Consider the following 16128-nt stretch of genomic DNA (forward strand, 5'->3'; position numbering starts at 1 on the left):
GTCCCAACAATAGACCGGGCAGGTCTGTCACAACAGAGTGACGCTCGCCGCAGCATCTCCAGGTTCTTTCACGCTTGTCACATGGGCTCAGCGTGAACCCTTTATACCCCTCTATAGTCCTGTCCAGCTGTCCTCAGTCATCTAGCTCATCGTAGTCTAAGGAGCTCGGAAAGAAAAGCGGGTGTGGGTCACAATTAGCCAAGGAAAGATGATAGGGTGGGGCTAGGTCTCACAATGGGCTCACCCAAAACTTTGGCTGATTGTGACCCACACCTGTTTTCACACCTTGGGTCATGTGATTAGGTAGAAGATCAATAGACACTCCCATAGGGCTTAAAATCTGAGACTCTCCACCAGTTGCTTTTAGAACTGAAGAAGCTTCTCGGATGAAACGTTTTCAAGGAAACTTAAAGAAGTTCAGTCGCTTTTCTTTCCGAGCTCCTTAGACTGCCCATCTCCTGATATCTCCAACCATGAATGCTTCATCCTGGTAGAGCTGGATGGTTGCGCAGGTACTATAGGCTCCTACCAGAGGAGACGAGGTCACTAAGGAAAAGTGAAACTACGGAAAAATGAGTCAGGAGGGATAAACAAGGGTCTGTGGCCACACCTGCACCGGTGTAGGTTCAGTGCTTTATGCTCGCTTCACTCTGATGATTCAAAGTTCTCATAATTCTTTTTGAGCAGTGTGAAAAAACACACACACACACACACACACACACACACACACACACACACACACACACACACACACTCGAGTGATGCACCCTTTTGTGTGCGTTTTCCATATAAAATCCAACATTAAAGCCATAATTTGACACCTCACTACAAACAACGGCTTCATTTAAAACTGTATTTATTTATTTATTTTAAGAACAGGGAAATGAGGGGACAGGACAGAAGCATGTACAAATACTGTGATAATACAAGACACAATATTGTCGTTAAATTCTGTATTCATACCAAAAGTAAAAAGCAACTTAAATCTAAGATATACACGTACTAGGTGTAATATAGGACTACATGCAGAGATTAATTTAAAGGTTTTTAGGTCTTGTATATATAAAAAAAAATAATACTATAGAGAGTCAGAAGGATTTAACAGTGAAAAGAGCATTTAAGACCGATGAAACAAAGATGCAACCCTTTACGATGAGTGATCGGTGAGAAATGTTGAAACGGGATTAAAATCTCTGAGAAAGAGAGAAGTTTCCTTTGGTGGCCTGCTAACAAATGTCACATCAAGATATCCAGGAAACTGCATGTAGTGTCATCAAAATGTGCAGAAATATGCACAAGTGCATGTCCCCTTTACACGGGAAGGTGACGACAATGAGAAAACGCAGTAAGACATTGTGACCATCGTAAGTCGTTAGGTTTTGGTTGCTGTGTAAGCTGGGATACTCCCCCCCTCTCTTTTCCAAAGGCACTAAAACAAAGACTTGGCTCTGATAACAGTGAGACCCAGACAGCACACCTCTGCTCACATTCACCCCGAACCTCATGTGAGCGTCCAAGTGCAGAAGGGTCAAAGATGTAAACAGGTTAGACAGGAGTTGGTGTTTGGCAGCATGGAGTGATGGACCAAAAAGAAGAAACTGCACAGTGTATTCAACATTCAGCATCTGAAATCAGACGCACTGAAGAGAAAGGTTTGCTAACAAAGGTTCTCCAAAATAATCCAAACGGACAACCGCTTACATGCACATTTCCCTCAATAGTTCCCTTTTACTTCCACGTTGTTCCCTCAGACTGTACAGGGTGTATTGGATTAGACTCCACCCACAGGTGTGCACCGAGGCCAAATCCAGAACAAGAAGCCAGCCTTGTCTACACAGTCTGCCTCCATCCGCCCTAAACACACTAACCAATCACGTGAATCAGAGCCCGTGAGGCGTCAGAAAGACGGGCACGAGGACGTTTCTGAGCTAAGACGACGTTGGCGTGACAGAGAGATGGACGCTGCCAGCAGCGTTGTCTCTGCGTGTAGCCGACGGGTGTCTAAAGTGGGCCGAAAGGCTGAGAAAAGGTTAACATACTTAACAAACAGGCCAGAAATGTTATAAAGTATGGCTGTTGTACAGAATCATTAAACAAACAGGCACGCCGAGCGATATGTTTCTATTGCATTTTATAAAGTCTCCTGCATCATCTCCTCAGCAGAACACACCGCTCTGCTCTTCCACACATCGGACACGCGCAACCTTCGGGTCTGTGTGACGCCGGAGATGTCCGTCACACACATCAATCTCATTTGAGGACAAAGGTGCAGTTGCAACATCCTCTCACACGTTACCAGCTGAACTTTACTAAGATACCAAAGTCAGCTGAGTGGACACCGATCAAAGACTAGAACGGAGTAAGCGTGAGTGCTGCTGCACAGCCTGACAGGGATAAAACAAACAGGTCGTTACGCAACAGGGGAAACCTGAAAATGTTCAAAATCTGAGAAGAATTTGGCTCAAGTTTATCATTAAAATATCAAAGCAGTATTTTTTTTTAATACAGCTAGTTGTGTGTGGTTCCATCTCAGTTTACTAATTCTCAGTCATGCCAGCAGGTGGCATCACCAGGCACAAACCAGTCCACAGCTGAAGTGAAAACCAGCAGTTTTCACTTTGAAATGAGGAAAATGTTCAGCCAAGTTACGCATGACCCCCACCCCATCCCTCTTAATCTGGTGACCAACCTGAGTTTTAAACAGACTGAAAATACAAGAAAACGATATGAAAGAGTCACCCCGACCGCTCCAATTACCCACATTAATTTTTTCTACATTATTAATTTGTTGTTAGAAATCCTTACAAATTGTTTCATCAGTTAGTCCTCGATACGCTTCTTGCTGTTGGACAACTCCATGTGAAACGCTGATATTCTGGTCGGGTAGTTCTTCGGGACTCCAGGTGACCAAAAAGTGCTCTGTGATGATGACGTTGGAGCCGAAGGTGAAAAATGAAACCTCTGCGGACCATCCCTCCACTTCGCTCTCTTCTCATTCTACCTTCTCTCCCCTCCTCCTTTACATCAGTCTCCTCCTAGCTCCCTCTCTTTGCATTAGTGTGGCAACGGCACGAGGACCTCGACGTAGTTCAGGGGGAAGAATCCCGACTGGCCGTTCAGCGTGCCCTCGTACCAGTTCTCGTCGATCTGATTGGTCAGGGTGATGATGTCGCCCTCACGGAAGCCCAGCTCTCCGTCGTTCTCGGGCTCAAAGTCATACAGCGCCTTGCAGCTCGGCTGTTCCGGGGCTGAAAACGACCAGTAAACAGAGCAGAGATGAGGAAGATGGCAGGATATTTGAAAAGGTTAAAGGTCACAGACTGTCAGTTCCAGGAAAAGCAAGTCACATCAAACATCAGTATAACATTAGGAAACGGTGCTCACGAGACGTTCTGAACAGACTAAAGCATAAAGAACTTCCTCTGACAGCAGCTTTCCAAGACCAGATCCTCCCTCTCGCTCTCTGTGACCTCACTGAGATCAGCAGCAGCGAGGAGGCTCCATGCACAGACAAACTGGGCTTTTTCTCTGCCACACAATTTTCTCATTGTATCTGGCTCAACCCGCAGACTGCTGGGACGGCTAGAGATGGGAAAAGATTTGGTCAGCCATTCTCTGGTCTTCATCTGTTTACAAGAGCAGCAACACAAACTATAAATGGAAAAGGACCAACTGCTTCTTATATTTACAACCCAAAACACAGGTGCTGATATCTAGAGAATCAGATCAGATGAACTCTCCTTCACCATCATACTTTTTTCTTTTTGTGATTCAAGCATGAAATTCTTTCACAACTATCTGAGCTCACGTGTTTACAGTAAAGCGTTCACACACGGACACACAGATGATAAATGATGCTCGCTGCACTGTGCAAAACAATGATGAATGGAAAAAAAACAAGAGTAAATGAAGACAAATGTCAAAAAAAAAGTTGCAAAAAAAAAAATCTAACACTGAACACACTGCTGAGACTCTAAAACTGTGCCGAACACGGCTGATTTAGTACCAATTCACAAATGAAAACAATCCTTCATTCAATCAGATGTGTTGTCCTGTAATGTTAACTGGTTAAGTTACATGGGGACAGACATTATTATTTATTAAAAAGGTCACACATAAACAGTCAAAGCCACACCCACAGGCCTTTTCAGGGCCACAACAAACCCTGTCAGTTATTTGTGTTTTATGCTTCCATGACATGCAAATTAAAACATGGAAACAGGACGCTTCGCTGTGCACAAATTAAATATCACATACAACGAACGAGGGCCAACATAACTATAGTTTTACAAACCAGTTATGATGTAGTTTTTCCATGCAGAGACCAAAGTGTCTGTATCTGGGTTACATGTTTGAAGGTTTACGTGTACTCGTGCTTCTGTGTTCACCTCTAAAACCTAACTGAAATGTCATTACAATACAGATACAGCAAAAAAAAACAAAAAACATTTGCAGGTTCAGGAAGTCAGTCATTTTAAACAAAACCACATACTCGCTGCAGTTTTATGCATAAACCACTATCTGTTAAACCAATGAAAAGCAGCTTTTGGTCCACTTCCTACATTTCACCCCAGAAGTGAGCGCAAACGCACACACACCAGTTTAAAACAATTGAGAAACAGCACCACACACATAACCGGTGACTCACACAATCCTTGTGGCCTGGTCAAGTGAAAAGTCGCCTCTGATGATGTCACAAGGAAGAGGAACAAGGTCGGTTGGAGAAAGGCCGGAAAGATGACACACACACACACACACACACACACACACACACACACACACACACACACACACACACACACACACACACACACACACAGTCATGATCACCAACTCAGTGCCATCATTTTTTAAAAAACCTCACTCATACAGCAGACAAACGGAGATGCTCACTGGACTCAGTGGCGCTTGTTTGTTGAGCAATCCTGTTGGCAATGCCAAGAACTTTCAGTTGACTTTGTGTCAGATTTGTAAGGACTGAAGTTTATTCGGGCACACTGCTTCGGTTTAGCCCATCTGCTGTGTCGGCACAAACAGATGCAGGGTTAGCTGTTAAAATTCTGCCGGGGCGGCTCATTTTTGGTGCTTTAATGCAGCTTTGTAGCTGGAAGCATGAACACAAAACAATAGACAGTACTGCTTTTTCTTTTGCCAAGATGCCATCTTTTGTTACTCTGTTCACTGTAACATGGCAACTTGTTCACACTGAACCTTTTTTTAAGTCCTCTTAAAAGGTTTCTTACCCGAGATGCGTGACGGGGGAGGAGCCATGGGGGTCGAGTAGCCTCCATTTGAATGGTTGTTGTCTCCAAAGTCAAACACGGGTTTGGGTTTGGGTGTGTATTCACGTCTTGTTCGAGACTGAGCTTCATTCATCCTGTTCAAAAACATGAACAAATGCATCTTCCACAGCACGTTGAAAGACATACGCAGAAACCTGCACAGCTGCGCTAAATCATCGGGTTTCATTACTGCACCTGTCTCCGAGTTTGCCTGAAAGCTCCTCCAACACCTGCACGGCCTGTCTGTGGTACTGCAGCTGGGACTCCACCAGAGACGACAGCTGGCTCACCTGCTCGATCTACACACACAGAGTTCATCTTTGAGTTTCACCTCTTTTGTTTATTATGAACTGATTTTTACTGTGAAACAATTCAACTTTCCACCAACTGCTAGTTTCCAACGTCCAAAATTACAGACGCACGCCACAGATCGGAGGACACCAGAGAAATAACAAGGAAATATGAAACTGGCAGACTTCATCCCAAGTAGCCTACTCATCCCCGTCGACCAGCCTTCATTACTAAAATGAATCCTTATCTTGCAGTGATGCATTATTAGTTTGATTATTATGAATAAGAAGTACTGAACCATAAAGGGATCAAAGGTCGTGACTGATAAACTGCAGGCGTTAGCAGGCTGTCTTCAGTGTTGCGCTGAATGGCTGTGCTTTATCAGTTTTTACAGGTCCAGCTACTGGAACGCGTGTTTGTTCTGTGGGTGGGTTGTATTTGACCAGGTCACGGAGCACTACAGTTTTGTATAATACAGTAATATCAGCATCAGATCTAAAGAACCACCAGGCTGAAAATGTCCACAGTTATATTTTTGAAACATGTCTCTATTAGAGACAGAAATGAGTGGATTCAGGAACAGGATTAAGGATCAGGCTTAAGCTCACGTGCCAAACACGTTTAATAAATCCTTACGTCAGTCTCCAGCAGGTTGTACATGCTCATCTCAGCCACTTCCTTTGACTCGTGAAACTTCTCCAGAGCCTGTCGAACCTCTTCGTCTGGGATCTTTCCCTGACGCTTTTTCTTGTAGTCGTAGTCCAGGCGACGCCCTTCCAGTTTCTTCAGATAGTGCTGCAGAAAATGTACTGTTTAGTTATGAAACTGGCCCCACTGACTTTTGTCATTTAAAATGCTAACGTTAGCAGTCAGGAGTTTCAGATGGACGCTTTAGGTATTTCATTGAATATTTTACAGAAACAGCAATCGTGCTGCTTCTTCAAACTTGAAGAAGATATTTAATAAAAGACATTTCCAGTGTATGATACCTGGATTTCTCTCAGGTCCTTGTCACAAAGCCCTTGCAGTGGATCAATAAAGTTCTGTTTGACATCAATGTCTAGAGAGTCTTTGACTTCAGCCAGCCTCTTCATGGCCTCTCCTACATCGACCAGAGCGCCACCTTAACCACACACAGAGACATTGAAAGCGGAGATGTGACTTTAGAGCCGAAGCGTTTCAGCACACTCTGGGTAAGCTTAAATTTATCACACCCAAAAGCACCACAACCACACACATCAAAACCACTAATGACTCACAGAAGTGCTATTCTGACATGAAAATATGACAGTAAACCAGAATACAGACACACATCTTACCAAAGTTAGTGTCCTCTCCAAGCTCCCGCCCGTACTTGGCCATGCACTCTCCCAGCAGCCCTTCAGCCTGAGGATAGCCCGGGTTGTTCACCTGACCGCGAATCTTGGACATGGTGTTCAGCATGGACAGTTTGGCTCGCGATGCTGTGAAAATAAAGGAAATGGAGGTGAAACTAACCAGAGTTTAAATAATCTAAGCAGCTGCAGGGAAACCGGTCTTCTCCTCACCAGGGTTGGGCTGAAGGTACTCTGATGTTTTGGAGATCACCTCTACCACTGCTTTACTGGTCACGTCCACTTTCTGCAGAAACACACACTCTCGTCATACATTTGCATCAGAGCCCCAGGTCAGAGAACTTAAACAGCACAGAGAGAAAGAGTAGGTGTGCTAATTTGTTCGTGTTTTCAAACAGACTTTTGTCACAGTAACAAGATAAATATTATAAGTTTGCATAAATCCAATATACGGCCAATGAATCCCGACTGGAAAGCCTGGATAAGACACCAAGCTGCCCAGGGCAGATCCAAACCGCTCAGCCGTGTGTAGTCCATCCAGCACGCATCTATCAGTTCACTGTGACACCTAACGTAGCACGCAGGAAGCTAACAGTAAAGCCAAACAACTTTGGAAGTACAGTACCGTGGAAATGTATTTGGCCCTTCCTTTATTACCTTGGTTTTTCCACGTTTGTCACACTTACAAATGCAGTTTTTAAAGGATAATTTAATTTATTAAGAGAAAAAGGTTATGTAAACCTACCTGTCCTTTGTGCAAAAGTAACAGCCCCTAAACCTGATAACTGGCTATTCCACCACCAGGCATTTGTGATGCCTTCAGTGCGTCTTTCACGTCACTGTGGAGGAACTTTAGCCCACTCTTCTTTGCAGAAATGCTTTAATTCAGACACATTGGAGGGTTTTCCAGCATGAACGCCTGTTTAAGGTCCCGCTGAAGCAGTACAGTCTGATTTAAGTCCAGACTTTGACTCGGACACTCCAAAACATTTATTTAGCCTTTCTGAGCCAATCAGAGGTGGACTTGTCATGGTCCTGCTGCCCGAGTTGTTCTAGTTCTTCTGTGACCTCCTGGGTGAATTTTGGTAGGCCGGTCACTCCTGTGAAGGTTCAGCACCTTTCCCAGTTTCTCCATGTGTGAATAATGGATCTCTCTGGTTCACTGGAGTCCCAGAGCCTCAGAAATGTCTCTAAACTTTTCCAGACTGATGGATGTCAGTGACTTTGTTTCTCGGCTGTTTCTTTAGATCCTTTAGCCTGACTTCACTTTGTCAGACAGCTTCTATTTAAGTGATTCAACAGGTCCGACAGTGATCAGGCCTGGGTGTGGCAGTGAAATTAAATTTAGAATTGAGAAATGTGGTTAACAAAGTTAATTTATGATTTTTATTCCCACGTGTTCTGGATGTTTTTTTCCCCTTAACCATTTAAAAACATTACTAGCCCTGCAACGGGCACATTTTATAAGCCCTCTTTAGATAACCTTAAATAACGTAACTCAGTTACAGTTTGTGCTCCAGACAAAATTCAAACAGTTTCAGAAAAAATTTTATTATTTTGTAATTTTACAGCCAAAATTACTGAATAAGTCCAGGCGACCTGTATGAGAAAGGGAAATAATCATCTAAAAACTGCATTTTGTATTTACTCAAGTTATTTTTGTCTAATATTAAAATTAGTTTGATGATCTGAAACATGTCAGTGGGATAAATATGCAAAAAAGAGAAAAAGAAATTCACTCCAGCTACAGCAACAACCTTCACTGTGTGTTCATGTCACGCTAGTTTAAAACACTCACAGGAAAACTGTGTTTAAAGGTCATGCATAAAAGAATGACTCCCAGGCTCTTCCACAGTTACACTTTATTAATTTAGCACTGGTATGAGATGGGTTTGTCAGATACTGCAAGTAAAGGTATCTCAGAACTGGAAAAAGTTTGATCGGTATATTATATTGTACTGAGATGCATCTACACATGCTGCTCTATGCACTTTCCACTGGATTTATTCATGATGAAAGTTTTGCCCTGAAACATTTCAGATAAAGGTTAAAAAACATTCCCAAAGAGACGTCTTTCACTTGTTTTGTCTGCACAACAGTTTGAAACCCAAGGACATCAGAAAACCTGGGAAGCTTCCACCAGTGACATTTCTTTGCCATTTGTGCCTAAAGTGGGTCCAAATGGTATTTTTCAGCGCCGGTTCTCAATCAGGATCCGTTTATAAGGATTTACTTTTACTTTTTCTTTTTTCTGAGATGTGTGCAACATATAGCAGATAAACTGTTGACCCTGTATGATAGGATCACATAACGCTTTCCATGGGATGTAAATTCAAGTCAAACAAAAATAACACAATAATGCTGCCTGTGTACTCGGTGAAACCACACAGGCCTTCAGCTTCAGCATGTTTCTCTGTTAGACTACACAAGGATGGCTCTCTTACCCGTTCCAAGTCTCTGAAGTCATCATCTAGTTTGGTTCCTTCTGCACCTCCAACTTTCTCACTCACCATCTAGAGGGAGGAAGGGAGGGAGAGGATTGAGAAAACAAGAGCGCAAATTCATTAATGTTGCTCATGAGGTTTTCATTTGAGAAGATAAACAAGCTGAAGCACATCTTTAATTTATCACTGCCTGCTCTGTGATCATACACCCAGGAAGACGGGTCGGTGCCCGCTAGCATGGCGTGCTATATGCCCGGTCCTAACCTTAACCTCGGGTGACTCAGAACAACAGAGAAGCTTGCAGTAATACCACAGAAATCTCACAAATGCATGAAAAATGCAATGTTATGCTATTTCAAAGTAGATCTTGTTGATGTTGACAGCATGCAACTATCTTAGAGAGCTCACTTGGATTTTTGCCTGTGGCCTCTGATCATGCTAAGAAATGAAGGAACAACGTTACTGTGCAAGTACTGCTGTACATTCTGTTTTCTAATAATCTACATTTCTGAGGAGGCTGAATTCAACGAAAGTGCTAATTCTGTCTCTTTAATGAGTCTGCGCTGGAGCGACTTCAAGATAATAACCCACAGGCTACATGATACCATATTGAAGCTTTTCAAACGAACAGGGAGCAAAACGAGGCCTAATATCACCCGGAAGCCCTGTTGTGCAAAGACGAAAGCCAGCCACAATGACTAATTTGTGCTCTGTTTGTGGTTCTGCTATGATTCCAGTCAACAGCAATAAAACTGTGAGAGCAATAAAACCTGGATGTGAAGAATCTGCTTTGCTCTTGTTTGCTGAAGTTCTGAGGAAAGCTGCAACAAGCTCTCTGTTAATTGTTAAATATTTCACCATGCAGTAATAACAGAGGGAGACATTTATACCGTCTGCACAGTTAATGAAACACAGGAAACGTCACAAGCAAAGAATACGTGATTTTAGCTACACATGTATGACCTGGATCTCATTTTCAGCCACCCCCCAACTCAGAGCACCCTTTTAGGGAGTGGATTAAGTACAAAAGGTCAGCAGGATAATTAAGGTAATGAGTCATGAGGCCTTCATAGCCGGCGTCCGTGCAGTCTGCTGACATTTCAGAAATATCTTTTAAACCTTTTTGATAAGGTACAGTAGATGATAACGCTAAAGACCCATATGCACACAGTGGATCCAGTCTATGCTATGTATCCATGTATATTATTAAAACAGCCCTCACTCCATTAAAGGCTGATCAGTCAACCCTTTCCCACGGTGATCTACTCAGAGACATACAGTGTTCCTGACCTTAAGCCTCTTTGGCACATGAACTCTGGTCGGGACACTGTCCACAGTGACCCTCCCACATGTAGCACCCAGCGGGAGACAGTCTGCCTCAGCTGGAAACACTCTGGCTGGTTTTAGCGGGGATAAATGGTAAATGGTAAATGGCCTGTATTTATATAGCGCTTTTCTAGTCCCTAAGGACCCCAAAGCGCTTTACATATCCAGTCATCCACCCATTCACACACACATTCACACACTGGTGATGGTAAGCTACATTGTAGCCACAGCCACCCTGGGGCGCACTGACAGAGGCGAGGCTGCCGGACACTGGCGCCACCAGGTGAAGTGTCTTGCCCAAGGACACAACGACCGAGACTGTCCAAGCTGGGGCTCGAACCGGCAACCTTCCGATTACAAGGCGAACTCCCAACTCTTGAGCCACGATCGCCCCGGGGATAGATGAAAAACACTGCACACAGCAACCTGCTCTTCCCTAAGCTGGTCATGAAACCATCAGCAGCTGTTTGAAGTCATTTCCTACATGACTCAAAACTGCTGTTTGTAATCTTTATGTGATAACTGGAATCACAGAAACTTCCTCGTGTCCATGACAAACTTTGTCTTTCATCTGTTTCACTGAGGTTATCAGGTTTCAACACACACAGAATAACCACTGCAACACGTCCGCATCTCAGCTGTAGCTCTAACAGCAGTCTGGTATCCTCAGGCTTTACTTCTGTATGCAGAGATCACATGACCAGGGACTCTGAGGTCACAAGTATAGATACAGCCTCAACTCAGGACCTACACAGCACTGCACGGCCCTACTTTAGTAAAGAATTAAATTCATAATGGGGAACTCGGCTATTTTTATTACGTCGCCAAATCTTATTCCTTTGCAGCTCTGTTGGCAACATTGATTGGCCACTAAACAACACCTCAGCTCTTCTCCTGATCCAAGCATTGTCTTTACTGTGAGTGTAACATCATTATTTACATGCACACAAACATAAAGAGAAGAAGCTAAACAGCATCCACAGAAAAACCCTATCACAGCTAGGTTTTGGTATAAACAGCTCACAGTGCTACACAGAGGGATCAGCCTGTGCAACGTATCATGTTCTTCACAATGACTCGGTGTTAGTTATATACCTGCACATTATCACAAGGTTCAAGCTCTTGTTTGGCTTAAGATTACATCAAGATGGCAAATCCCAAAAGTCTGGTTTGCAGTTAAAGAGACAGTTGGTGGAAAAAAGTTATGATTCTCAGGTAGTTGAAACTCAGACACAACGAACTGTTATGGAGTTAAAAGTCAGAAGTCGGATGATGTCTTACGTCATTTTTACTCTAAGTAAAAAGCTTCTAAGGTTTGTGCTTTTAATTATTTTTACATCCTTCTCTATTTAAAATTTAAACTCCAGCTCCCTCCAGGTTATACCTGGTTAATAATTTCACACCTAATGCATACAACAGCCTGCTGGCTCTGCTGGTGGGTAACACGGATATAATACTCATGGTAACAGGCTTGATCAGGAGCCTTTACGTCCTCTAACAGAAGCTAGCTGGCAGATGCACGGCACTCTTCCTTCCTTAAATTAGCTTCCAGTGAATTTCAGATTTTAAACCTTTATCACAATCAGCTGCATATTGGCTAACTGCAAGCAGAAAGAATCCAGGTTCAAGTTCAGACGGAGACAAATCTCTCGAGGCCAGCATCACGAAGGGCATCCGGCGTAAAACTGCCAAATCAAATACAAACAGATCTACTTGCTGTGAAAGAGGGAGCCGCTTTCTTATGTATCAGCTGTATATGAAGCTCTGCATGGCCAGGTTACCGATCTTACTGAGGCCTATTTAAGCAGTGACCGCCTTCAATCATCCAACAAACGTCTTCTGACTTAGAAGTCGCTTATGTGAGACAGTAGCAGCCAGACTCTGCAGCAGCTGCCCTGAAGCCATCAGGCCGTCTGAACCAGCTTTATGTGGCTGCTGAGCACATGATCGTTTGAGGCTATCTTCCTGAAGTTTCACGTACTCATGGATCTTTGTCTTGTCCTGGATAATCATTCTGACACTCTGTCCTCGGCCTCCTGTCTTTTGCTTAGCGTACAGTCTCAGGGTGAAACCCTTCATGCATGATAATACGCTTGATGTCAGTGGCTTCTCTCCTCCTTTGGCCCTGGTCAGGATTCAAACCCCCCGATCTATTGTTCCAAAGACTGTACTGCTGACTAAAGCAGCAAATTAAGCCGATGATGAATCAGAGTACTTTATCACACTGGTGTCAAACTTGTACAAAAATCAGAAGCTGCTAAAAGTAGTCTTACTCAGTGATTCCCAACTTAATGCTCAACTCTTATCAAAAATATGATTTCATAATATCATCATCACGAGTCACGTTTATCCAAATCACATTTATGTAATTTTGTACAAAACAAGTCAAATGTGGGAAAAATCCCACCCAATCATCCAAGAACACTCCGGTTTCTTTTTATTTGTAAGCATTAAAGTACGACTATACTTGAAATTTATTTTGGCACAGAATGAAATGATGGCTAAGAGATGAGCCTGCTATCAAAGTGAAGGTATAAGGGAGGCCTTGTCATATACTATGACTTGTCCCGAGTAGCCACCAGCTATCCCACATTTTCAAGTTTTCTCCAGCAAATACAAAGGATGCGAATGGTTGTTTCTGTTACTTCACGTCACAGACATTCGCTATTAAAACAATGGTTTATCTAATGATAATAATTCTTAGATGGACTAGCTGTAGAAGGGAGTCTTTTCTGTGCCTTTCAGCAGTAAGAACATCATGCACACACAGGCAAAAATAAAGGACGCTGTCTATTTATTTAAACACCAATGCCAGCATCCTTTCACCGGCACACTTTACCAAAAATTGACTCTGAGTGATAAAAAGCAGCTCTGGGATTATACGGCAGATGAAATATCGCTCCTATAAATGGTTTTAATCCCAGATGAAGTCTGCATCAAAATGTAATCTCCTTTCACCAGTAATCTAATCCTTTTCTGAATGCAGCGTCTTAATACCCAGTATCATGAGCTAAAAAGAATAACGTTGGCTGATGTTTCTAAGCCTGCGCTGTGGTCCAACAAAATGTTTTTATAGAAACATTTTTAAAATGACAGATAATAATAAGCACTGCATATCAAGACTTTCTCCTATGACTACTCACTCATAATTCCTCCTAACTGCACACTAGAATCAGCCAAGTTTTGTTTTATTAAACTAACAAAATAAACGATGCAAAAGGTGTCTGATATTTGCCTCTTGTCAACCATTAAATCACGTGAAGGCTGATGTATTCAGAGTTACTCTCACATGAAAGTACTTTGCTTTCTAAGTATCTAAGTATTCATTCAGTACTAAAAACTCGTCCCACCCAGAATTTGTACGAGAACATCCCAGGCTTGAAGATTTTATCTCGTAAAACAAGTACAAGTGAAAGAGAGACGTTAAAAGAGAAAAACAAGCAGATGAGAGGAGCGAGGCACAGATATCATTTCCACAGCCAACTTCCTGCATGCCTCCAGTGTAGAAAATCTGAGCTATGTGACTGTTATTGACTCTCATGGAGTTTTGGCAACAGGAGCAGCTGCAATGCAGTCAAATAAAGGGAAAGCGCACTCTTTCCACCTCATTTCTGGGGTCACTTGCTAACGCACCAATCCACTTAATCTCTTCTCCTGATGATTTTCAGTAGAGTAAGAGCTGCTAACCTCGACACGAAGCTTCTAAATCATCTTATTTTCCCCGTTAAACGCAAACCAACAGGGATCTGTGTCTGTTCCTGACAGGAAGCTGGGGCAGAACCCAAATATCTTTCCTGCTTAGATCAGCAGGGTAGGAAGAAAAGCGCCTCCAAAAAACCCTCTCAAACCGTCCCCTCCCATCACTGAGAGATGGCCTAAATTAAAAACATTCACACCGAGGCTCAGACGCCAGAATCATGACTTTTACATTTCTAGTGCGAGTAGGGGCATTTTTATCACAGTGGTATGTAGTGCTGTGTTTTTTACTCCTCTCAGCTGCCCTAAATACCGATCCGAGCCCAGCCTAAAAATCACCGCTGGAAAAGAGACAGCTGTGCTGAAAGCAGACGTTCTGCAGGTTACACCGATGGAGATGAAGTGGTTTCAGTGCATTCTGCAAACTCGGACTGAGTTCCAACACTTTTGTTTTAAGTGAGAGCTCTGACTCACCCGGAGAGTCCCTGCGGCACAGCTAATGTTTACCACAGGATACCGAGTCAGAAGCTACAGAAGACAGACTCCCTGAGAGTCTGTGATACCTGCGGACCATGCAAGCGGTCTTACAGTTAACCTCACATCGGCCAAAGTTAGTTAGTTAGGATGGTTTAATAAAAGTAGACAGACACAAGCTAAGTGTTAAACCCACAGAAACAGTTCACGCTGACACGGACAGTCTGCTGCTGTCACCACAAACTAACACAACAAACTCTTACAAACATTAGCTCACCGCAAACCGTTAGCACATGCTAACGAGGCTAGCCGCTAACGGCAAGAAAAGTTTTGCAAACCTGGCTGGCTTTGTAAAACTGCTTCTTCAAGCCCGCTACAGACATCTTGAAGCCCGTCTTGTCTTCAGCTTCCAACCGAGGTGAAAAAGGTTGCGGTATACGTGAAGTTGGCGATATAGTTTTTCAGAAAATGGGCCAATGCGAAGAGCGTGACGGGAAAATCATAGGACCGCACAGCCGTCACTCCAAGTCGGGACACGCCAACTGACCACGTCCACGTCGAGAGACTCTTCGCGCTGTCACGGCAGATAACGGGGCCCACGGAGCCACAGACAGCGGGATCAGCACTCTCCGAGCTGAGAAAACCCACAAACGTTGTGACTCAATACTGCCAGCCCGCCTTACACAGAACGCCAAAGCCGCACGGCTCTTTTTCAAAGAAATAATCAGTTTCCGAGAGTGCGGATGTTTTGTTGGCGAACACTGCCCCCTGCTGGATGGAACAGGAAAACGCAGGCTGCTAGTGCTCTGGTCGGGTGTAATTTGATCACATACACACAATTTTAAGTAAATTCTATATATTTATGTCTAAAAACTACAATTTCCTCGTGGTAGAACCTGAGATTAGGAAATAAACCAGGAGTTTCAAAATGTACTAAAGACGCTCTGAAGAATTTTACATTCAGTGGGATATAAAATATTTATAAAACCAAATGAGGAAAAAATAATGTGTCTGATAAGCAGTAAGTTTACAACGCTACTACCAAATCTCAAAAACATTTATTATTATATTAAATTTAGACAGTGCACTTGTTTATGATTCAAACACAAGTATTTCTGATTTGCTGTACATTTCCATGCTTGTACTGGGATGCATTCTATTCAAGTCAAGTCAGCTTTACTTGTCCAAAGTGCTGAACAGAGGGACAATGTAGTCAAAATAAAAGAAAGAATTAAAATAAATGAGATAAAAAAAAAATTTTTTTTTTACATCTATACATGC

At 43.1% G+C, this 16128-nt stretch overlaps 1 protein-coding gene across 2 annotated transcripts; it reads right to left on the reverse strand.

Moving 5' to 3' along the window:
• Positions 1 to 839: 839 nt before the first annotated feature.
• sh3gl1b (SH3-domain GRB2-like 1b) lies at positions 840 to 15585 on the reverse strand. Of its 2 annotated transcripts, XM_086282905.1 has the most exons (10): positions 15186 to 15585; positions 9352 to 9420; positions 7121 to 7193; positions 6893 to 7036; positions 6563 to 6696; positions 6210 to 6368; positions 5478 to 5581; positions 5244 to 5377; positions 4649 to 4684; positions 840 to 3248 (listed from the first exon to the last, which is right to left on the reverse strand). In XM_086282905.1, exons 1-10 carry the CDS (start codon positions 15228 to 15230, stop codon positions 3055 to 3057), a joined length of 1092 nt encoding a protein of 363 aa, XP_086139031.1. In that variant the 5' UTR covers positions 15231 to 15585; the 3' UTR covers positions 840 to 3054. The 2 variants fall into 2 exon arrangements, with proteins under 2 accessions (XP_086139031.1, XP_086139032.1); XM_086282906.1 differs by lacking the exon at positions 4649 to 4684 and having other exon boundaries at positions 15186 to 15581.
• Positions 15586 to 16128: the final 543 nt, after the last annotated feature.

Source organism: Aulonocara sp. 'chitande type north' Nkhata Bay, linkage group LG23 (assembly GCF_057382095.1).
Source record: "Aulonocara sp. 'chitande type north' Nkhata Bay isolate Kocher_YH1m ecotype deep benthic linkage group LG23, A_spYH_male_GT1.1, whole genome shotgun sequence".
NCBI classification, from domain to species: Eukaryota; Metazoa; Chordata; class Actinopteri; order Cichliformes; family Cichlidae; genus Aulonocara; species Aulonocara sp. 'chitande type north' Nkhata Bay.

Coding starts and splice junctions, on each gene's coding strand:
- sh3gl1b (XM_086282905.1), bottom strand. CDS start 15,230: ATGTCTGTAGCGGGCTTGAAGAAGCAGTTTTACAAAGCCAGCCAG. Junction 6,697..6,892: donor TGGAGAGGACACTAACTTTG/GTAAGATGTGTG, acceptor TGTGTGGTTAAG/GTGGCGCTCTGGTCGATGTA. Junction 5,582..6,209: donor ACAACCTGCTGGAGACTGAC/GTAAGGATTTAT, acceptor CTGTGTGTGTAG/ATCGAGCAGGTGAGCCAGCT.